Source organism: Hypanus sabinus, chromosome 5 (genome assembly GCF_030144855.1).
Source record: "Hypanus sabinus isolate sHypSab1 chromosome 5, sHypSab1.hap1, whole genome shotgun sequence".
In the NCBI taxonomy this organism is placed as follows: domain Eukaryota; kingdom Metazoa; phylum Chordata; class Chondrichthyes; order Myliobatiformes; family Dasyatidae; genus Hypanus; species Hypanus sabinus.
Window position 1 is genome coordinate 110,502,510 of NC_082710.1, and position 23,673 is coordinate 110,526,182.

The window sequence follows — 23,673 nt, forward strand, 5'->3', positions numbered from 1 at the left end:
CACTGTGATCATGGCTGATCATACACAATCAGTACCCCGGTCCTGCCCTCTCCCCATATTCCTTGACCCCGCTATCTATAACAGCTCTAACTCTTTCTTGAATGCATCCAGAGAATTGGCCTCCACTGCCTTCTGGGGCAGAGCATTCCACATATCCACCACTCTCTGGGTGAAAAAGTTTTTCCGCATCTCTGTTCTAAATGGCCTACCCCTTATTCTTAAACTGTGGCCTCTAGTTCTGGACTCACCCATCAGCGGGAACATGCTTCCTGCCTCCAGCGAGTCCAATCCCTTAATAATCTTATATGTTTCAATCATACCCTTCCCTCCTGCATAACCTTCCATTGTTCTATCATCCAGCGTTCTGAAAAGCCTCTAATGTAACAGTCTCTAACACCACCCCTAGCAGCAGGTTCCATGCACCCACCACTCTCTGTGTAAAGAATTTGCCTCTGATGTTCCCCCTATACTTTCCTCCAGTTGCCTCAAAATTAGTAGTAGGCAGCTGTTGATCCCAGGGGATTGTGGGTTTGCGTCTCTGGTGGACCGTGTCCTCTCCAGGGAACAAGCCCAGGCAGGAAGATTTGAAGAACCGGCTGCTGCCCATGCAGCGGGTTCCCCCTCTCCACATCACTGATGTAGTCCAAGGGAAGGGCGAGTGTCGATACAGCTTGGCACCAGTGTCGTCACGGAGATTGCCAGAGTGAAGTTGTAAACAACATCAAACTGCCTTCGGGACCCCGGCTCCGGATTTCTCCCTCAGGATTTACTCCTGAAGCCTTTCCCATGGGTGGGTATGGCCACAAGTCAGTAGAGGTTTAAAATCAGAGTTTTCTGTCCAAGGCTGACAAGCCCCACCTGCCCAAAGCAACTGGCTTTGAGGTGCTAGTGGTCCACCTTTGTCCCTTCTCTAGTCAGTAGAAACAGTTCTGCTGGGCCTAGTAGCTAAGCCACACACGAAGGCCAGGAGTTGACCCTGGTTGTCAGAGTCTGTTAGAGTTGCATGCCGTTTGGAGCACTTTATAGATAGTGGGAGCTTATCCCCACTACCATCACCAACTATGAGAACCTTAGGAGCCTGTCTTAAAAAGCCCTATCTCTCTTAACCTATCTTTTTAAGACATGCTCTCCAATCCAGGCAGTGTCCTGTTAAATTTTCTGTCTAAAGCTTCCACATCTTGCCTATAATGGGGCGATATACACTGAACACAATATTCCAAGTGTCGTCCAGCAAGGATTTTACAGAGCTTCTACATTATCTCTCTGTTCTTGACCTCAATCCCTCCAACTAATGAAGGCCAGCATAGCACACACTTTCTTAACACCTTATCAACTTGCAAAGCAACTTCATTCTAATGATTGTTGGTCCTTTCATGCATCCACTCCTTAATTATCATTACTCCTTTGTTACTAGTAAATTCACATTTCTTTGCTCTGAGTATCTATCTGTCTCGCATTACATCTCTCCCCAGCAGGATAAGCCCTCAATGCTGTAGCTCCTTCCCTTTGAGCACCCTCTGTGCCAAATGCAGTCAGTTTGCTGCTGTGTAGGGAGCCTCAGGACATTTTATTGAACGAATAGAGCTAGTCCCTGCTTGTTCCTGTTGGCTGCCAGGCCAGTAATCTAAACCACCAAGCTAAATATGATATATTTTAAACAGGAGGAAAACTCTGGGATGTAAACTTGTGTCTCTTTATGAGGTGCTTAATGTCTTGGCTACCTCCAGTCCTCAATACAATTCAGTCCTTCATCACTTAATGCAATCCTGTAACTTGCATTGTTTTTACATGTAACTACCAAACTGGATTCAGTGGTATTTCCTGATATGTAACACAAATCCCTTGGCTCTTCAATTAATCTATTACACCCAAGATTTTTTTAGACTATAAGGCATAGGAGTAGAATTAAGCCATTTGACCTATCGAGTCTGCTCCGCCGTTTCATGATAGCTGATCTATTTTTGACTCTCAACCCCAATCTCTTGCCATCCCTCCTTACCCTGACTAATCAAGAGTCTTTAAACATACATTTTCATCATTTTTAAAAGATCTGCAAGTGACGTTTAGTGTTGGCAGCTGTTTCTCACTCAGCCAGAAGGTTGATGGTAAAGTCACATTTAATTGCAAAATTCTGGGCTGAAAATACAGTGCAGTGTTTTATTTTATTTAGAGATACTACATGCCTTTGAACCACACTGACAACTCCCCTTCAACCTTATTTGTTTCACAGGGCAATTTACAATAACCAGTTAACTTACCCAATACGTCTTTGGACTGAAGAAGGAAACCGAAGCTCCCATACATTCCACGTACGGACGCCCCACGGGGGGCGTCGGAATTGAACTCTGATTGTGGTGCCCAACTGCAAAAGTATTCTAATTGCTAACCTGTTAAGGTGCAAAGGGACTGGAGCGTCCTCATGGAAGATTCCCTGAAGGTTGACCTGCGGATCGAGTCAATTGTGAGGACAGCAAGTGCATGCATTTTGAGGAGACTAGAATATAAGAGCGAGGATATGAGGCTGAGGTTTTATAAAGGCAATTCTCAGATCGCATTTAGATCATTGTGAGCAGTTTTGAGCCCCTTATCTAAGAAAGGAAATGCTGGCATTGGAGAGGTTCACAAGAATGATCCCAGGAATGAAAAGGTATAAGGAACGCTTGAAGGCTGTACCTGCTGGAGTTTAGAACAATGAGGGACAGCCATCTCATCTGAACCTATCAAATAATGAATAACCTAGATAGAGTGGATTTGGAGAGGATGTGTCTAGTGGGGGAATCTAGGATCAGAAGGCACACCCTCAGAATACAAGGATGTAGCTTTAGAACAGAGATATCCTCCCTAAATTTTTACATTTATTTCAATCTATTCCAATTTTTATTTCCAAAACCTTCTTTGATTCCTTAGACTCTATTATCTTATCTATGGAATTAATAAAGCTTATCTTCAAAAATTTAAAAAAGGTGGCTTGGCTTTACCTAATTTTCGTCTATACTATTGGGTAGCTAATATTCGTTGTCTTACCTTCTGGTCCTTTTTTCATAGCCAGTCTGACTGCCCTAAATGGGTAGCAATGGAGCTGAACTCTACTAAGGATCTCTCTATTTCTGCACTTCTTGGATCTGCACTCCCTAGTAGTTTGCCTTGACTAATTGTTAACCCTCTTGTTAGACATACTCTACGAATATGGGTCCAGTTTAGGAAACTTAATAGTTTCTATGGTTTTTCCCTTTCTAGTCCTATTTTACATAATCATCTTTTTCTACCTTCTATGCACAATTCAACATTTTATGATTGGTGTAGAAAGGGCATTAGGCATTTTGAAGATCTTTTCATTGATAATCGTTTCACATCTTTTTAACAACTCTGTGCTAAGTTTAATCTACCTAATGCCCATTTCTTTAGGTATCTCCAAATCACTCTTCATTAATCCTTTATTACCCAACTTTCCTGAGATGCCTGAGAAAAACACTGTGGACTTGCTTCTTTCTGTTAATCCACTGGGTAAAGGCTTAATTTTTTTATTCGTGATAAATTAGTGCCTTTATGGAGCACCCCCTTTGATAAAATTAGAACGGCTTGGGAGCATGACTTAAATATTTCTTTATCTGATGTGGTCTGGGACTCAATTCTCAAGTCAGTTAACTCAACTTCTCTTTGTGCTCGCCACTGTCTCTTACAGTTTAAGATTGTACACATGTACAAGATTGGCTCACATGTCCAAATCTAAATTGTCCTGATTTTACTGTAACATTAGTTCTGTTTGTGATAAGTGCAAAAGTGGTGAGGCTTCTCTTATTCATATGTACTGGACCTGCCCTAGTCTAGAGAAATTTTGGAGGTGTTTTCTTAACCTTATCCCATATTCTGAATTGCCACTTAGAACCTAACCCTCTGATTGCTCTTTTTGGCTCCTTGGCTGAGACAGATATACATTTATATACTAAACATCGAACATTATCTTTTGCTTCTCTTCTGGCTAGCCATTTAATTCTCCTTAGGTGGAGCGATGTTGCCCCACCCACACATGCTCAATGGCTTAATGATATTATGTCCTGTTTAGACCTTGAAAAAATTCACTACTCACTTCTTAATTTGGACATAAAGTTTCATAACCTTTTCTGGAATATTTTCATAACTTTTCTTTAGATTAAGTTTCTTTTCTCAGCCCTTTACTTTCAGCTTTTTTTCCTTGGTAGTAGGCATTATTATCTTTTGTTCTTATTTTCATGTACAAGTTTTGGGGTTTGAATATTCTGATTTATATTTCCTACATTTTGCTGTGGTTGGTCTGGAGTTTTTTTTTCTTTGCGGGGGGGGGTATTAACTTTACACGACTTTAGTTTGGGTGCTTCTTTATCATTATTTTGAATCATACTATCATGTTTATCTTGCACTGTATTAATCTCTTATTTTGGTCTTGGAGTTTTTTTTGTTGTAGTGCTGTAGAAATGCAAAAAAAAATCAACCTGATAGCATGAACATCAAAAAAAAAGAACAGAGATGAGGAATTTCTTTAGCCAGAGGGTGGTAAATCTGTGGAATTCATTGCCACAAATAGCTGTGGAGGCCAAGGCTCTTAAGGTGGAGGTTAATAGGTTCTTGATTAGTCAGGGTGTCAAAGGGTATGGGAAGATGGCAGGACAACGGGGTTGAAATGGATAATGAATTAGCTATGATGGAATGGTGGAGCAGAGTCGGTGAACCAAATGGCCTAATTCTGCTCCCATGTCCAACGGTATAAAAAGAAAGTCAGCCATGACCTGATGCACTCGCAAAGCAGGAACATGGGGCCACGTGCTCCACTCCTGTAATTTCTTAGGTTCATGTAACCTGATTGTTTTATCAACATTGATACCATAAGCTATAGAAGCAGAATTAGGCCATTCGGCCCATCGTTTGCTCTGCTGCTTCATGGCTGATCCATTTTCCCTCTCAGCCCCCCACCTTCTGCCTTCTCCCTGTATTCCCTCATGCCCTAACCAATCAAGAATCTGTCAACCTTTGCATTAAATATACCCAATGACTTGGCCTCCACAGCCACCTGAGGCAACAAATTCCACAGATTCACCACTCTCTGGCTTAAGAAATTCCTCCTCTCCATTTTAAGAGGCACCCCTCTATTCTGAGGCTGTGTCCTTTGGTCGTAGACTCCCCCACCATAGGAAACATTAACTCTATCTAGGTCTTTCAACTTTTGATAGATTTCAATTAGGACAACCCTCTTCTTCTGAATTCCGGTGAGTAGAGGCCCAGAGCCATCAAATACTCCTCATATGACAAGCCTTTCAATCCCAGAATAATTTTCATAAACCTCCTTTGAACCCTTTCCAATGTCAGCACATCCTTTTCTTAGATAAGGGGTCCAAAACTGCACACAATACTCCCAAGTGAGGCCTCACCAGTGCTTTAAAAAGCCTGAACATTCTTGCTTTTATATCCTAGTCATCTTGCAAAGAATGCTAACACCACATTTATCTTTGCCACCAACTCAACCCGCAAATTGATCTTTAGCAATTCGTGGATGAGCAGGAGAATGAGAAGAGAGCTACCTTTTCACTTGGGTTCGCACTCAAGATTAAAAAGACAGCACTTCTTGGCAGTTCTTTGGAGTTAGTCTGTGACCAATCACCGAACAGGATTCATTAGAAAGGTTGAGTGAAAATCAGGCAGATGCAAGCAGAGTGGCCATTAGTGTGAGTGAGCCAGTGTTGGAGTGGCTTCGGTGAGATCAGGCTTGGGTGAGTTAAGTATCTAGAAAGTATCTCCCTCTTCTTTACTCTTCATTCCTCATCAGTCAGGGCACAGTGAGTGTAGTAAGAATGGCTCCAGGGGTGGTGCTTTGTCCAGTGTGTGAGATGTAGGAATTCTGGGAGTCCTCCAGCCTCCCGGATAAACACATCTGTACCGGGTGCACGGAGTTGCAGCTCCTCAGAGAATGAATTAAGGAACTGGAGCTGTAGTTGGATAACCTTAAGCTCGTATGAGAGGACGAGGAGGTGGTAGATAGGAGCTTACAGGGAGGTGGTCACTCCTAGGCTGCAAGAGGCAGGTGACTGTCAGAAGGAAGGGGAATGGGCAGCCAGTAGACAGTACCTGTGTGGCTGTTTTCCTTCAATAATAAATATATCACTTTGGACATTATTGAGATGGACAACCTACTTGGGGGGCAGCTGCAGTGACCAGGGTTCTGGCATTGAGTATGGTGCTGTGGCTCCGAAGAGAAGAGAGGTGAAGTGGACTGATAGGAGATTGAGAAAATCGGGTTGGTGCCAGATCCCAAGATTCTTGAATACTTACCAGATGACTTACCAGAGCACTCGTGGTTGAGCCCACTAGGGGATCAGCTATTCTGGATTGGCTGTTTTGCAGTGAACCAAAATTGATTAGAGAGCATAAGACAAAAGAACCCTTAGGGGCCAGAGATCATGATCATTCAATTTGAGAAAAAGCTAAAGTTGATGTATCAGTATTACAGTGGAGTAAAGGGAATTACAGAGGCATGAGAGTGAAGCTGGCCAAAATTGATTGGAAGGGAACACTAGCAGGGATGACGGCATGGCTGGAATTTCTTGGAGCAATTTGGAAGGCGCAAGATATATACTATACAGGTGTCCCCTGCTTTACAAATAATCGCTTTTACAAACTACCTACATTAGTAACCTGTCTTTGCATTACAGAGAATTTTCACTTTAACGAAAATTTTTCCCATATAAATGAATGGTTCTTCGTTTTACGTGATTTCAGCTTAAGAAAGGTTTCACAGGAACACTCTACCTTTGTAAGGGGGAGGGGAGACCCCTGTACACAAAATTCTGGAGGAACTTGGCAGGTCAGGCAGCATCTGTGGAAAAGAGTAAACAGTTGACATTTTGTGCTGAGACTCTTCTTCAGGACTGAGAGGGAAGGGGGTAGACACAGAATGTATACCCCAAAGATGAAGTATTCTAAAGGCAGGATGATGCAACCTTGACTGACAAGAGAAGTCAAAGCCAACATAAAAGCAATAGAGAGGGCATATAATCGAGCAAAAATTCATGCAAAGTTTTTAAAAACGAACAGAAGGCAACTAAAAAAAGTCACAAGGAAGGAAGAGATAGAATACAAAGGTAAGCTAGCCAATAATGTTAAAGAGGATACCAAAAATTTCTTCGGATACATGAAGAGTACAAGAGAGGCAAGAGTAGATATCGGAGCACTGGAAAATAATGCTGGAGTGGTAGTAATGGGGGACAAGAAAATGGTGAAGGAACTGAATAAGTATTTTGCATCAGTCCTCACTAGCAGTAGGCCAGAAGTTTAAGTATCAGGGGCCAGAAGTGTGTGAGGTTGCCATTACTAGGAAGAAGGATCTTGGTAGACTAAAATTTGATTCGGAGCAAGAAGGCTGCGAGTGAACTGCTGATTTTTTGGAGCAAAGGGAGTTATTTACTACTCGGGTTAAAGAAAGGCGCGAGACTTCGCAGGCACGTGATGTCAGCCAGTAGAGCGCAAAAGGTTTAAAAAGAAGTCAGCCATATCCAGTGGGCAGCAGAGTGAGAAGTTGGCTCAACAGGCGGTAATGGGACGAGGCGAGGTAGGAAGTGTGTGTGAGGCCAGTTTTCTGCGCTCGTTGTCAGATGTGGGAGCTCCTGTAGTTCTCCAGCCTCCCAGACAGCCATATCTGTACCAGGTGTGTCCAGCTGCAGCTCCTGAGGGACCGAGTTAGGGAACTGGAGATGCAGTTCGATGACCTTCGCCTAGTCAGGGAGAGCATAGAGGAGTTACAGGCAGGTAGTCACACTGGGGCCATGGGAGACAGATAAGTGGGACAGTCAGGAGGGGGAAGGGGAAGAATCAGGTACTAGAGAGTACCCCTGTGGCTGTACCCCTTGACAATAAGTACTCCTGTTTAAGTACTGTTGGGGGAGGGGGGTGGGAACAGCCTACCTGGGGGAAGCGGCAGTGGCCGTGCCTCTGGCACAGAGTCTGGCCCTGCGGCTCAGAAGGGTAGGGAAAGGAAGAGGGAGGAAGTAGTGATAGGGGACTCTATAGTTAGAGGTCTGACAGACGATTCTGTAGACACAGGAAAGAAACTCAGATGGTAGTTTGCCTACCAGGTGCCAGGGTCCGGGATGTTTTGGATTACGTCCAAAATATCCTGTGGTGGGAGGGAGAACAGCCAGAGGTCGTGGTACATATTGGTACCAATGACATAGGTAGGAAAAGGGAAGAGGTCCTGAAAAAAGACTACACGGAGTCGGGGGGATGTTGAGAAGCAGGACCGCAGGATTACTGCCTATGCCACGTGACAGTAAGAATAGGAATAGGATGGGGTGGAGGATAAATGCGTGGCTGAGGAATTGGAGCAGGGGTCAGGGATTCAGATTTTTGGATCATTGGGACCTCTTTTGGGGCAGGTGTGGCCAATATCCTGTCGGGGAGGTTTGCTAAGGCTACTGCGGAGAGCTTAAACTAGAATTGTTGGGGGGTGGGAACCAAATTAAAGAGACTGGGGAAGAGGAGGTTAGCTCACAAATAGAGAAAGCTTGTAGACAATGCGAGAGGGAGGATGGGCAGGTGAGAGAGAAGGGATGTGCCCAGACCGAAGGCTTGAGATGTGTCTAATGCAAGGAGTGTTGTGAACAAAGTGGATGAGCTTAGAGCATGGATCAGTACTTGGAGTTATGATGTGGTGGCCATTACAGAGACTTGGATGGCTCAGGGACAGGATTGGTTACTTCAAATGCTGGGCTTTAGATATTTCAGAAAAGATGGGGAGGGAGACAAAAGAGGTGGGGGCATGGCACTGTTGATCAGAGATAGTGTCACAGCTGCAGCAAAGGTGGACGCCATGGAAGGATTGTCTACGGAGTCTCTGTGGCTGGAAGTTAGGAACAGGAAGGGGTCAATAACTTTACTGGGTGCTTTTTATAGGCCGCCTAATAGTAACAGAGATATCGAGGAGCAGATAGAGAAATAGATCCTGGAAAGGTGTAATAATAAGAGTTGTCATGATGGGATATTTTAATTTCCCAAATGTTGATTGGCATCTCCCTTGAGCGAGGGGTTTAGATGGGGTGGAGTTTGTTAGGTGCGTTCAGGAAGGTTTCATGACACAGTATGTAGATAACCCTACAAGAGGAGAGGCTGAACTTGATTTGGTATTAGGAAATGAACCTGGTCAGGTGTCAGATCTCTCAGTGGGAGAGCATTTTGGAGATAGTGATCACAACTCCATCTCCTTTACCATAGCATTGGAGAGAGATAGGAACAGACAAGTTAGAAAAGTGTTTAATTGGAGTAAGGGGAATTATGAGGCTATCAGGCAGGAAATTGGAATGGATGTTCTCAGGGAAAAGTACGGAAGAAATGTGGCAAATATTCAGGGGATATTCGTGTAAAGTTCTATATCGATACTTTCCAATGAGACAGGGAAGTTATGGTAGGGTACAGGAACCGTGGTGTACAAAGGCTGTAATAAATCTAGTCAAGAAGAAAAGAAAAGCTTACAAAAGGTTCAGAGAGCTAGGTAATGTTCGAGATCTAGAAGATTATAAGACTACTAGGAAGGAGCTTACCAAGGAAATTAGGAGAGCCAGAAGGGGCCATGAGAAGGCCTTGGCAGGCAGAATTAAGGAAAACCCCAAGGCATTCTACAAGTATGTGAAGAGCAAGAGGGTAAGATGTGAAAGAATAGGAGCTATCAAATGTGACAGTGGGAAAGTGTGTATGGAACCGGAGGAAATAGCAGAGGTACTTAATGAATACTTCAGTTTTCACTATGGAAAAGGATCTTAGTGATTGTAGTGATGACTTTCAGCAGACTGAAAAGTTTGAGCATGTAGATATTAAGAAAGAGGATGTGTTGGAGATTTTGGAAAGCATCAAGTTGGGACCAGACTGGATGAGATGTACCCCAGGCTACTGTGGGAGGCGACGGAGGAGATTGCTGAGCCTCTGGCAATGACCTTTGCATTAGCAATGGAGACAGGAGAGGTTCCCGAAGATTGGGGGTTTCTGATGATGTTCCTTTATTCAAGAAAGGGAGTAGAGATAGCCCAGGAAATTATAGACCAGTGAGTCTTACATGAGTGGTTGGTAAGTTGATGGAGAAGATCCTGAGAGGCAGGATTTATGAACATTTGGAGAGGTAGAATATGATTAAGAGTAGTCAGCATGGCTTTGCCAAAGGCAGGTCATGCCTTACGAGCCTGATTGAATTTTTTGAGGATGTGGCTAAACATATTGATGAAGGAAGAGCAGTAGATGTACTGTATATGGATTTCAGCAAGGCATTTGATAAGGTACCCCTTGCAAGGCTTATTGAGAAAGTAAGGAGGCATGGGATCCAAGGGCACATTACTTTGTGGATCTAAAACTGGCTTGACCACAGAAGGCAAAGAGTGGTTGCAGATGGGTCATATTCTGCATGGAGGTCGGTCACCAGTAGAGTGCCTCAGGAATCTGTTCTGGGACTCTTACTCTTCGTGGTTTTTATAAATGACCTGGATGAGGAAGTGGAGGGATGGGTTAGTAAGTTTGCTGATGACACAAAGATTGGGAGTGTTGTGGATAGTGTGGAGGGCTGTCAGTGGTTACAGCGGGACATTGATAGGATGCAAAATTGTGCTGAGAAGAGGCAGATGGAGTTCAACCCGGATAAGTGTGAAGTGGTTCATTTTGGTAGGTCAAATATGATGGCAGAATATAGTATTAATGGTAAGACTCTTGGCAGTGTGGAGGATCAGAGGGATCTTGGGGTCCGAGTCCATAGGACACTCAAAGCAGCTGCAAAGGTTGACTCCGTGGTTAAGAAGGCGTATGGTGTATTGGCCTTCATCAATCGTGGAATTGAATTTAGGAGCTGAGGTAATGTTGCAGCTATATAGGATCCTGGTCAGACCCCACTTGGAGTACTGTGCTCAGTTCTGGTCGCTTCACTGCGAGAAGGATGTGTAAACCATAGAAAGGGTGCAGAGGAGATTTACAAGGATGTTGCCTGGATTGGGGAGCATGCCTTATGAGAATAGGTTGAGTAAACTTGGCCTTTTCACCTTGGAACGAAGGAGGATGAGAGGTGACCTGATAGAAGTGTACAAGATGATGAGAGGCATTGCTCATGTGGATGGTCAGAGGCTTTTTCCCAGGGCTGAAATGGTTGCCAGAAGAGGACACAGGTTTAAGATGCTGGGGAGTAGGTACAGAGGAGATGTCTGGGGTAAGTTTTTTACTCAGAGTGGTGAGTGTGTGGAATGGGCTGCTGGCAGTGGTGGTGGAGGCAGATACGATAGGGTCTTTTAAGAGGCTTTTAGATAAGTACATGGAGCTTAGTAAAACAGAGGGCTAGTAATTTCTAAGGTAGGGACGTACTCGGCAGAAATTTTGTGAGCCGAAGGGCCTGTATTGTGCTGTAGATTTTCTATGAAAGGTCTGAAGGTAGATAAGTCACCTGGACCAGATGGCCTAAACCCCAGGATTGTGAAAGAGATGGCTGAAGAGTTTGTGGAAGCATTAGTAATATTTCAAGAATCAATTCATTCTGGCATGGTTCCAAAGGAATGAAAAATTACAGATGTCACTCCACTCTTCAAAAAGGGAGAGAGGCAGGAGAAAGGAAATTATCGGCCAGTTAGTCTGACCTCAGTTGATTGGGAAGATGTTGGAATTGATTGTTAAAGAAGTGATTTTGGTATACTTGGAGGCATGTGGTAAAACAGGCTGCAGTCAACATAGTTTTCTTAAGGGAAAATCTTGCCTGTTGGAATTAAAAAAATAAGAAGCAGTTTAGACAAGGAGAATTGGTTGATGTTGTGTATTTGGATTTTCAGAAGGCCTTTGACCAGGTGTCACACATGAGACTGCTTAGCAAGCTACAAGCCCATGGTATTACAGGAAAGATTCTAGCATGGTTAGAGCATTGGCTGATTGGCAAGACGCAAAGTGTGGGAATAACGGGAGCCATTCTTAGTTGGCTGGTGGATTTGTGGCTAAGTTTACAGATGATAGGAAGATAGGTGGATGGGCAGGTAATTTTGAGATAGTAGAGAGCTACAGAAGGACTTGGATTAGGAGAATGGGCAGAGAAGTGGCAGATGGAATACAATGTTGGGGAGATGAATGGTCATACACTTTGGTAGAAGAAATAAAAGGGTAGACTATTTTCTAAATGGAGAGAACGTTGAAAACGTTTATTGCTATAAATAAGCTCATTTGTCCATTCTTTCTTACAGCTCTGGGCCTCACCAGTTAGTGGGGCATTCTGCTGTTGTGTACCAAGACTGCATGCTAATCTTCGGCGGAGGAAAGAACCACAACAGCTCCAGCAACAGCCTGTGGAAATTCCAGTTAACAACACATAGCTGGGAGAGATTAAACCCGGCAACAGAGACGCTGCCCCCCTCAAAAATCTACCACTGCACGGTAGGTGTTGGTCATAGGTTCCAGGGAAAGCATCTGGACGATGTCCCTCACACAAGACCAGTTCCCAGCTGCATCTGTGGTGACGTCATCTACCCATGCAACTCCTCCGACGAGCAGCAACTGGTTGGCCTGAAGGGTGCCTGTTGCCTGAACTTTTCCACTCGGACCCCGCTCAAGCCTGAAGGCAAGACGACAAACTCAAACAGCATAGAGATGGTAACTTTCAGTGTGCTGTCCTCAGAAAATACCAAGAAGCTCTTGCACTCTACTTCGCCCATTACCCGTATGCCGGTAGCACAGTGGCCACATGAAAACTCCCACCTCCTTTCAATGCACCTGGATAATCAAGCTCATGTGGAGCACAGCGCCAAGGAATTCAGTGAGAACGGTGATTCAAGAGGAGCCCAGCCAGATATTACTCACCAGGATGATAGATCACCCCATGCAACTGATAATCTTCCGGAGGTTCTGCTGATAGTAGGTGGCAAACCTTTATCTGAGCTAAGGTACATTTCACTCTGGCAAATGAAATTATGTGAGCCATTTCTAAAATAGGGAAGAAATGATAAAAGAAAATCTCGCAATATTATTTTTTTGGCAAGTTTAGTTAGAGCAATATTCACAGTATTTTAATTCTACATTTTGTTATTGAAGTGATAATGCTAAATTTTAAACAAATATTTTCTGAAGAGCTTTTATTTTTATACTTATGCTCAAAACGTAAGCTAAAATGTGCCGATAGACAAGTTGTACACAGTTCTGTAGGCACAAGAGATTTTGCAGATACTGGAAATCCAGAGCAACGCACACAAAATGCTGGAGGAACTCAGCGGGTCAGGTAGCTTCTATAGAAATGAATAAACAGTTAATGTTTTGGGCCAAGACCCTTCATCAGGACTGTCACTAGTTTTATAGAATTTTTTTTTTCTTTGTCAAAACATTTCAAGATTAGCCAGTGATGCAGTTGCTTCTGTCAGTTTACATACTTTATAAGGTCACTACCAATTGGAGGAGGTCCTCTTTCTGTCTCCCATAGATCCTGTAGCAGGAGCAGGCTCAGTTCAAATGAACAGTTTACAAAATGCAGAGAGCCTAATAACTATAAGTTGTGGTGTGACTGAGATCTACAGCAGAATTGGTTCAGCTGTGACTGATTGAGTTCAAATAAGCTGTTTCCAGAATGCGCAGGACCTGACAACTATGGGTGTAATGGTGTGACAGAGACCTACAGCTGTGACTAATTGCATAAAAATGGTAGTTTTGCAACGCTATTGCAGCTGAGGGCATTGGAGTTTGGAAGAGAATGATGACATCCTCTGTAAAGAGTGTGTACATGCTTCGCATGGAATGGTGGGTTCTTCCCCCCCCCCCCCCACCTGTGTTCCAGTTTTCCAGTTTCCTTCCACAGTCCAAAGACCTCCTGGTTAGCAGGTTAATTGGTCATTGTAAGTGGTCCCATGATTAGTTTGGGGTAACTGAGGGGCTGTTGAGAGTTGCTGGATGGTGCATGTGGAAGGCCCATTCCATGCAGTATTGCAAGCTAAATAAATAGCTGATTGAGGAGAGAACAGCTGCTTGGTTTTTGTGCAGAGATGTTCCCTGGCATCGCAGATATCGCAGAATATTCAAGCAGAAGATAGCAAAATGGTCCCACTAATTTGTGTTGTCAGCCCATTGGTTACGAATCCCCTAATTTTATTGCACCATTTAAATGAGTTTAATTTTGATCCTTTTTTTCTGTATAGCCTAAGAATCACAGAATTGTAGATCACCCAGCATGGAAGCGACCTCTTTGACCCACTGTGTACATGCCAACTATCGGGCACCATATACCACCTGTAAATGTCCATAGCACGGCAACGTGCTTTTCCAGATACCCTTAACTGCTGCAAGAATATCTGCCTCCATCCACATTCACCCCTTCAGAAAGTGCTCAACAAAGGGCTCAAATTTTCTCTATCTTCCAAAGATGCCATTGACTTAAGAATGAAGCTTTCATTCAGCAAAGGGAGCTCCAGACCGATTCCAACTAAATGCTGAAGTCCTTATGAAGCAGATGATCATGCACTCAGTGCAGATGTCTGGATTAGAAAGTCCCTGGAGTCTGTTTTGCAGAGGCTGTTCCAGAATGGAGAAGGGTGCAGATGCATTGAACATCAGTACTGCAGAGGAGGTGAGATAGAGGAACCCCAGATTTGCTGTTTTCCCCACCCCACCTCCCCAAGACTTACTGATGAGCAAGAAACTGCCACACACAGACTGGGTCAGATAGCACCAGGAACTCTCTGCTGGGCTTCTTTACGTTTCTGAGGAAGCTAAGCTGTCAACTCCTCCTCTGCGACAGTAGCAAACTGATGCTATTTCATAAACACAAGAAACTGTGTGGATGCTGGAAATCCAGAGCAAGCGCACACAAAATGACAGAGGAATGTGGCAGACCAGGCAGCAGCTATGGAAATGGCCATTTCGGACTGGGGCCCAGAAACAGAAGTGGTGGACCCATTTGGTTCCCCCACTCGATCTCAATAATAGTTAGAACATTCAATGAAGTAAATTTCTTAACGAAAGAGAATGATCTGGCAGAAACATTCAGTGTGAAGCAGGCTGTATTTCAAAGGGGTAAGTAGTGGACCAGTGAGTACAGTACAAAGGGAGAGATTTAAACAGAGGCCCAGGTTTCATTTTGCTGACAACAGGGATGTAATTAGCATTTCCATCCAGTATTTCCATCCTGTTACAGAGTTGACATGTTAATGTCTGTGTAGAAGACGCCATGGATTTTAGAGGACAGCAGTGAACCTAGTTTGTGTCACTGCCTCTTTGTTACACCTCCTCACTGCCCTGTGGCTGTAGCAATGGAGGGGGTGAGGGGAGCATGCAAGGACGTCAGATTGGCACCAGTAGTTTTCATGATACTGGATTCCATAGAGCAGCTTGGTCAGGACACAGATTTGAAATCTCCATCTAGGTTGCTGCTTTCAGCTGACATTTAAAGAGCAGTAAACATAAATGATCCGTAAGACCATGAGGTGGAGGAGCAGAATTAGCCCATCTGCTCCACCATTCCATCATGGCTGATTTATTATCCCTCTCCACCCAATTCTCCTGCCTTCTCCCCGTAACCTTTCACATCCTTACTAATTGAGAACCTACCAACCTCAGCTTTAAATATACTCAGTAACTTGCCTTCTACAGCCACCAGTGGCAATGAATTCCTCAGATTCACAATCCTATGGCCAGAGAAATACTTCATCTCTATCCTAAATGGATGTCCATCTAGCCTGAGACTGTGTCCTCAGGTCCAAGACTCTCCCACATCCAATCTATCTAGGCCTTTCAATAATGTGATAGGTTTCAATGAGATCCTCCCTCTTCTTCTAAACTAGGTGAGTACAGGCACAGAGCCATCAAAAACTCCTCAGATGTTAACCCTTTCATTCCTGGAATCATTCTCATGAACCCTTTGTGCTCAATGTGGTTACAGAGCAGAATCTTTCTGGAAATGCTAATCATCACCCAACATCATGGCCTACTTATTTAATTCTTCAGTCACTGACATTTTCCTCTGAAATCCATGAAAAGAGCCCATATTCCATGTGCCAAAATAACTATAGACAATAGGTGCAAGAGTAGGCCATTCGGCCCTTCGAGCCAGCACCGCCATTCTATGTGATCATGGCTGATCATCCACAATCAGTACCCCGTTCCTACCTTCTCCCCATATCCCTTGACTCCGCTATCTTTAAGAGCTCTATCTAACTCTTTCTTGAAAGCATCTAGAGAATTGGCCTCCACTGCCTTCTGAGGCAGAGCATTCCATAGATCCACAACTCTCTGGGTGAAAAAGTTTTTCCTGAACTCCATTCTAAATGGCCTATCCCTTATTCTTAAACTGTGGCCTCTGGTGTTGGACTCCCCCAACATCAGGAACATGTTTCCTGCCTCTAGCGTGTCCAATCCCTTAATAATCTTATATGTTTCAATCAGATCCCTGTCATCCTTCTAAATGCCAGTGTATACAAGCCCAGTCGCTCCAATCTTTCAACATATGACAGGTTATATGTTATCAAGGTTATAACAAGCAAGGGAAAATGAGATAAATTTATTGTGACAAGTCTTAACCCTTTGTTATTTTAACAAAACTCCTAAGACATGACAATTTAAAATATGAATACAAAATAGCCTGGAAATACAACTGGACTATTTTTTCCCTAATGACATTGCTTGTCAGATCCTGGGTGCACTGGATAATTGGCTGTTCCTCTAGTACTGTGAATGTATAGATAATTGGCCGATGACTGACAATGGTGACCCATCTTGGACAGGTGATTTCCAGTCATATTCATTTACATCTGCGTGGTTTCTTTTCAAGGAGATGGAGTGGGATGTTTGGCAGCACTGATATTGTTACAGCTTTCCTTTTTTATAACCTGGTGGGCTTTGTAGAATCAAATGTGCATGAGGCCTGCAGTGATTTAATAACAGAAACAGGAAGTTTACTGCCCAGCAAGTGTGTGCAGATATAAGTGAAGTTCCTTTAAACAGTATTGTATCAGTTAGCACAATGCAATTACATTTCAGGGTGTTTCAGAGTTCAGTTCTGGTGCTGTTCTGCAAGGGGTCTGTACGTCCTCCTGTGGACTGCGTGGGCTTTCCCGTTTCTTCCCACAGTCCAAAGACATAGCGGGTGGCTTAATTGGTCATTGGAAATTGTCCCGTGATTAGTTAATGGTTAATCGGGTTTGTCAGGGATTGGTATCATGTGTTCGATGGGCCAGAAGGGCATAGTCCACGTACTGCTAAAGTCTTTTAAAAGATTATTTTCGTAGGAGTGAAACATGAACAGGTTGTAGGCGTGGGGTTGAGGGGAAAACCTGCAAAGCAAGCTGGGAGTTTGGTATATTTAGTAAGCCCTGTTGATTAGGGTCGACCATGAATGCTGCTTCTGATCTGTCTATGAAAGCCAGGGCAGTACGATATAGAGAGCAAGTTGCTGCCTATGTAGCAAGCTCATCTCCACACAGCTAATGAATCCAAAAGAAAGGCAAAGACATACAGTTTGGCACCAGCAGCCTCGCAGGTGTTGTCAGTCAAGGTAGGGTTTACTCCTGAAGCCTTCGTTGTGAGTGGTAATAACTGTAACATAGGGAAGGTCTGAGATCAGATTTCCTTCTAGATGAGCTGCCAACCATTAGTATATTTACAGCACATTTAACTTAAATAATAAATTGTCCATTAATGGGCACCTGAGTAAAAAGCTTTGAGAAGACATTAACCAACCAACAAAGCTAAAGGTTCAATTATTTTAAACTTTGTGCTTGGCATTATAAAATGGGTAGTTAATGTTTAAAGATAGATGAGGTACTGAACACTCAGAATCAGGATCAGCTTTATTATCACTGGCGTGTGCTGTGAAATTTGTTAACTGTAGAGATAGTAAACCAGAAATACAATGATCCAGACTGAGATAAGTGGTACCAAAATGCATTTAATGTTCTTAAACTGCAATTACATGTTGAGATGTGCATGTGTCATATATTTATGATCTTTCAACTTTAAAACAGTGCTATTTTCACATTACCAGAATCCAACAATAGGCAGAAGCCCGATCACAATAACAATAGCTCACCATCACTGCATTGCATGTTTACCAAGAACACTATGCCTCTGTGCCCTAAACAATGTTTGACAAAGAGCTGCCCACACTCACCTGCAGATCGAACACCGAATTGACTGCCCACACCTCAAGTGATAATAATTCAAAGTTCAAAATAAATCATCTAAGTACACATGTTGCCGTATAACCCTGAGATTAACTTCCTCATGGGCATACTCAATAAACTAGACGAATATCAGCCAGTCTTCAGGGGAGGATCAGAGATCAATTTATCTGACCAATCATTTAGTGGCTGGCTCATCACACGCTTTCTATCCGTGCTGCGTTGGGCGTCAAGCTAGCAACTCAGCCTCATGCTGAAGAAACAGCAAAGTTGCCGCTCGATGCGCCACAAGATATGGAAGGGAACAATGACGATACTCAATAAATCCATAACTACAATGGAATCAATGAACGGCACCAACTTGGGCATTCAGTCAGTGTGCAAAAGACAACAAACTGCAAAGACAAAAAAAGAAAGAAATAAATAAATAGCAAGAACCTGAGAAGAAGTCCTTGAAAGTGGGTCCATAGGTTGTGGGAACATTTCAATGATGGGGCGAGTGAAGTTATCCTGTCTGATTCATGAACCTGATGGTTGAGGGTTAATAACAGTTCCTGTACCTGATGGCAGCAGTGAGAAAAGAGCAATGCCTGGGTGGTGAGGATCTCTTGACGATCGATGCTGCTTTCCTGCGATAGCGCTCCGTGTAGATAGCTCCGTGGGAGGGCTTTACCTGTGACGCCTGGACCATATCCTCTACTTTTTGTAGGATTTTCCATTCAAGAGCATTGGTGTAATAAACCAGGTTGTGATGTAGCCAGTCGATACACTCTCCACTACACACCTATAAAAGTTTGTCAAAGTTTTAGATGTCACGCCAGATTTTCGCAAACTCATGAGGAAGTAGAGGTGCTGCTGTGCTTTCTTCATAATTGCACTTGTGTGCTGGGCCCAGGACAGGTCTTCAGAAATAATAACACTGAGGAATTTAAAGTTGCTGACCCTCTCCACCACTGATCCTCCGATGAGGACTGGCTGATGGACTTCTCGTTTTCTCCACCTGAAATCAGCTCCACGGTCTTGCTGACATTAAGTGAGAAGTTACTGTCGTGGCACCACTTACCTGAATTTGAATCTCACTCCTATATGTGGATATGTCACCACCTTTGATCTGCCCTCTGACAGTGGTGTCATGAGCAAACTTGAATATGGCATTGGAGAAGTGCTTAGCAACACAGTCATAAGTATAACACAAGTAGAGCAGGGAGCTAAACAAAATCTGGTTTACCTGTGCTGATAGAAATGATGGAGAAAATATTATTGCAAATCTGAACTGACTGGGATCTGCAAATGAGGAAATCGAGGATCCAGTTGCACAAGGAGATATTGAGGCCAAGGTCTAGGAGCTTACAGATTAGTTTTGAGAGGATGATAGTACTGAAAGGCAAACTGTAGTCGATAAAGAGCATTCGGATGTATGCATATTTGCTGTCAAGATATTCCAGGGTTGCGAGAAGAGCCACTGAGATGGGATCTGCTGTGGACCTGCTGCTCTGGTAGACCAATTGGAGCAGATCCAAGTCACTTCTCAGGGTGGAATTGATATGTTTCATCACCAATCTCTCAAAACACGTCACCACAATGGATGTAAGTGCTACGAGGAGATAGTCACGGAGGCAGGTTACCACATTGTTCTTCGGCACCAGTATCATTGAAGGCTGCTTGAAGCAGGTGGGTTCCCCAGGCTGCTGCAGTTGGAGGTTCAAGATAATGGTGAACACGCCAGCACAATTACTTGACCAGGTACCGCATCTGGGTCGATGTTTTCCAAGGGTTCACCTTCCTGAAAGCTGCTCGCTTCACTGTGCCAACTGCAGTAATTTTGAGGGAAAGACTTGGATAACATTGCCAGGATAAATAACAACACCCCATTCATTAAAATCTTACATAAGGTCAACACATTACTTTTAGGTAATTATCTTATTTATACCAAACACAAGATATTCTGCAGATGCTGTAAATCCAAAGCAACACACAAAGTTCCGGAGGAACTCAACAGGCCAGGCGGCATCTATGGAAAAGAGCAAACAGCGCACACTTTGGACCGAGACCCTTCTGAGGACAGGTCTCTGCCCGTAGTGTAGACTGTGCACTCTTTTCTAAAGATGCTGCCTGGCCTGCACTAGGTGTGTGTTGCTATCTTATTTATAATTGGAGTTGCAATATTTACAGAAGTATTCTAAGAGCTTAAAGGTTAGAAAAATTAGGTCAGGGATACTTTCTCAGTGACGCACTTTGGGGGTTCAGTAAGCATTGCTGACATTTCTCAGTAGTCATTTAGTGACGCACAGGGCAAAGACAGGATCGGCATGGATCTTGATTGCAAAGGAGAGTGAACCCATCTGACAATTAATCATTTTCCACACCACACACTCTTTCCCATCACCTTACAATTTTCCTCCCTTTAAAACTTGAACAAAACAAAATTCCCAAGTGGCATGTCTGGAATTGATGGGAAGTTGTCCTGGTCCAGCTTGTTCTTGCACCAAGTGAACACCAGAGGGCAGCACTGACCTGACCAGACCAGACTCTCATCAACAGAAAATTATACAGTACATGGTCTACACTGACAATGTAACCTTCAATAGCCTGTATGACTGTCAGTTGATTAAAATTCACAGATGATCCTGATTTTTTATCATGCTCTTGCCAATTAATGCATTAGCAAGTGTTCATATTTATTGTGAAAAAAATCAACATGTAATTTTACAGGTTGCTGAGATGTGTTCAATCTTAAGGTGGAATTGTGGGCTCCCGTTTATATTTTCAAACTCCACCACCCAATATCAATATTTGTACATTGTATTAATGACTACGAGATGCATGTGTTTTCTCTCAAACAGTAAAGAATGTTCCTTTAAGGAGCTGCACACTTTAAGTTTACTAAATATCATAACAATGAAAATATTTTAATAAAAGCAGTGTGTATGATTGAATAATTTTCAAAACATTGTCACAGGCACTGGATTCCCTGGTTTTCCCCTCAGGCGGAAACTGTACTTTATTTTTGGAAATTCTTCTTAAATAACCGGCCATGAACCGTTATGAGCTAATTGAAAATAAAGTTTGTTTATATTAAAAATCACTTTGGGCTATTTTTGTTCAAAGCTTCATTGACTAGATAATGTTCACTTTTTCTGTCTCAGCTTGAAGAGTGTTTATATCGTTTCCTATTTTTATTTATGATTTACAAGTACAGTGGATTCTGGTTAATTGGTCTATTGCAGGGTTAGGGCCAAAACATCCAAGGACTTTTTTCATTGCACCAGTAAGTTGTTTTATGGGCAGATGTTGTTGTTGCTGCTATCACCATTATTATTAGTAACAGTAGTAGTAGTAATTTAGGCCTGGGATTCTCAAAGTGGGTCACAGAAGGAAAAAAAATGCACTCTTGAAACAAAAGAAGTCCAAAATCAACCATTTAATTATGACTAGCTATCACAACTGTCAGCTGTCACATTGAGAACTCATCTGGGACTTAAAATACACACACACAGTTTTAGTATTACTGTGGCGACCCACTTCCTGCGCAGGCGAACCGGCTCACAAGTTGCCTGCGCGCGGGGGAGACTTTGGTAATGCACCTCTGATGTAATTTCTGCCCGGAGAGGGCGGGCGCTAGGGATTGAAATACCAGCACTGTGAAGTTTGAATAAACTAATCTCGAAATGACTTACCGACTGTGTGTCATTATTTCAGCGCTGTGTGTAGCACATCGCTACATTGGTGACCCCGACGGTCCAAATGGGATTTGGACCAAAGATGACCGACTCTTCATCTGTTCACGCAGTTTTGCTTCAATTGCCAACTTTCTGGACGCTGCGACCACGTGTGTGGTTTAGCCAAACAGAAGCCCAGTTCCAGATTTGGCAGATATCCTCTGATTCCACGCGTTACTATCACATGGTGAACGCCCTTGACCAGGAGACAGCTGCCCAGGTTGCGGATTTCATACAGTCGCCCCCGGAAGAAGGCAAATATGAAGCATTCAAGGCGCTGCTCATTGGGACCTTTGGCCTCTCACGGTGTGAGCGGGGTGCCCGCCTGCTTCACCTGGACGGTTTGGGAGACAGACTGCCATCAGCATTGATGAACGAGATGCTGTCCCTGGCTTATGGACACAAGCCCTGCCTCATGTTCGAGCAAGCGTTTCTGGAGCAACTGCCCGAGGACATACATCTGCTGCTGGCCGACGCAGATTTCAGTGACCCCTGGAAGGTGGTGGCACAGGCAGACGTGCTGTGGAAAGCCAAGAGGGAGAGCGTGGCATCTGTCGGTCAGATTACCAGGCCACATGCCCAACAGCAGACCAGACCAGGCCCAGGCCCACACAACACAGAGTCAGGAGTGAGGAGGACAGTGAACAGTGGTGTTTCTACCACCAGCAGTGGGGCACAAAAGTCCGCCGTTGTCGCCCACCCTGCCAGGGCCAGCTGCCGCTAATGACTATGGTGGCTGGCCGCCAGGACAGCCTCTTGTATGTCTGGGACAAACAATCGGGACGCCGCTTCTTGGTAGACACCGGAGCGGAGATTAGCATCTTGCCCCCGACGGGGTACAACACCCTCAACAGGAAGCCAGGACCCACCCTGAGGGCCACAAACGGCAGCACGATACGGACCTATGGCACCCTCACAATGCAGCTGCAGTTCGGCACCAGCCGGTTCATGTGGGACTTCACACTGGCCGCCGTGGCCCAACCACTCCTGGGGGCGGACTACTTGCGAGCTCACAGCCTGCTGGTCGACTTGCAAGGGAAAAGACTGGTACATGCCGAGACTTTCCAGACGTTCTCCCTGGGTGAAGCCCAGTTGCCGGCCCCATACCTGGACTCATGTCGGACAACGAATTCACCAGACTCCTGGCGGGCTTCCCATCGATTCTGGCACCGCCGTTCACGGCAGCCGTGCCCAGACACGGGGTACAGCACCACATCCCGACCCAGGGACCACCCCCCCATGCCCGCGCACAAAGGCTCCCCCCGGAAAAGCTCCGCCTGGCGAAGGAGGAATTCAAGAGGATGGAGGAATTGGGGATCATCCGGCGGTCCGACAGCCCATGGGCCTCCCCCCTGCACATGGTGCCCAAAGCAACAGGGTGCTGGAGACCGTGCGGCGACTACCGCAGGCTGAACGAGGCTACCACACCGGACTGCTAATCTGTGCCGCACGGATCTTCTCCAAGGTAGACCTCATCCGGGGATACCATCAAATCCCGATGCATCCAGACGACGTCCCCAAAACGGCTCTCATCACCCCGTTCAGCCTTTTCGAGTTCCTCTGCATGCCGTTCGGCCTAAAGAATGCCACACAGACGTTCCAGCAGTTAATGGACGCGGTGGGACGCGACCTGGACTTCACTTTCATCTATTTGGATGACATCCTCATAGCCAGCAGCAGTCGTCAGGAGCATCTGTCAACTCTACGCCCGACTGAGTGAATACGGCCTGACAATCAACCCGGCCAAATGCCAGTTCGGGCTCGACACCATCGACTTCCTGGGCCACAGGATTACTAAAGACGGGGCAACCCCTCTGCCCGCTAAGGTAGAC

At 44.4% G+C, this 23,673-nt stretch overlaps 1 protein-coding gene across 4 annotated transcripts in view; it reads left to right on the plus strand.

The window, feature by feature from the left end:
* si:dkey-3d4.3 (uncharacterized) overlaps positions 1–23,673 on the plus strand; it is a 166,408-nt gene that overhangs the window by 69,953 nt on the left and 72,782 nt on the right. For 2 of the 4 annotated variants that reach the window (XR_009512271.1, XR_009512272.1), the window contains exon 8: positions 12,213–17,497. Coding sequence is in view for 1 of the 4 variants with exons in the window: in XM_059970331.1 (XP_059826314.1) it covers positions 12,213–12,908 (696 nt within the window). In the remaining 3 variants the exon portion in view is untranslated. Of the gene's footprint in view, positions 1–12,212; positions 17,498–21,821; positions 23,534–23,673 lie in introns of those variants that run through there. The other 2 variants (XR_009512273.1, XM_059970331.1) reach the window with 2 other exon arrangements.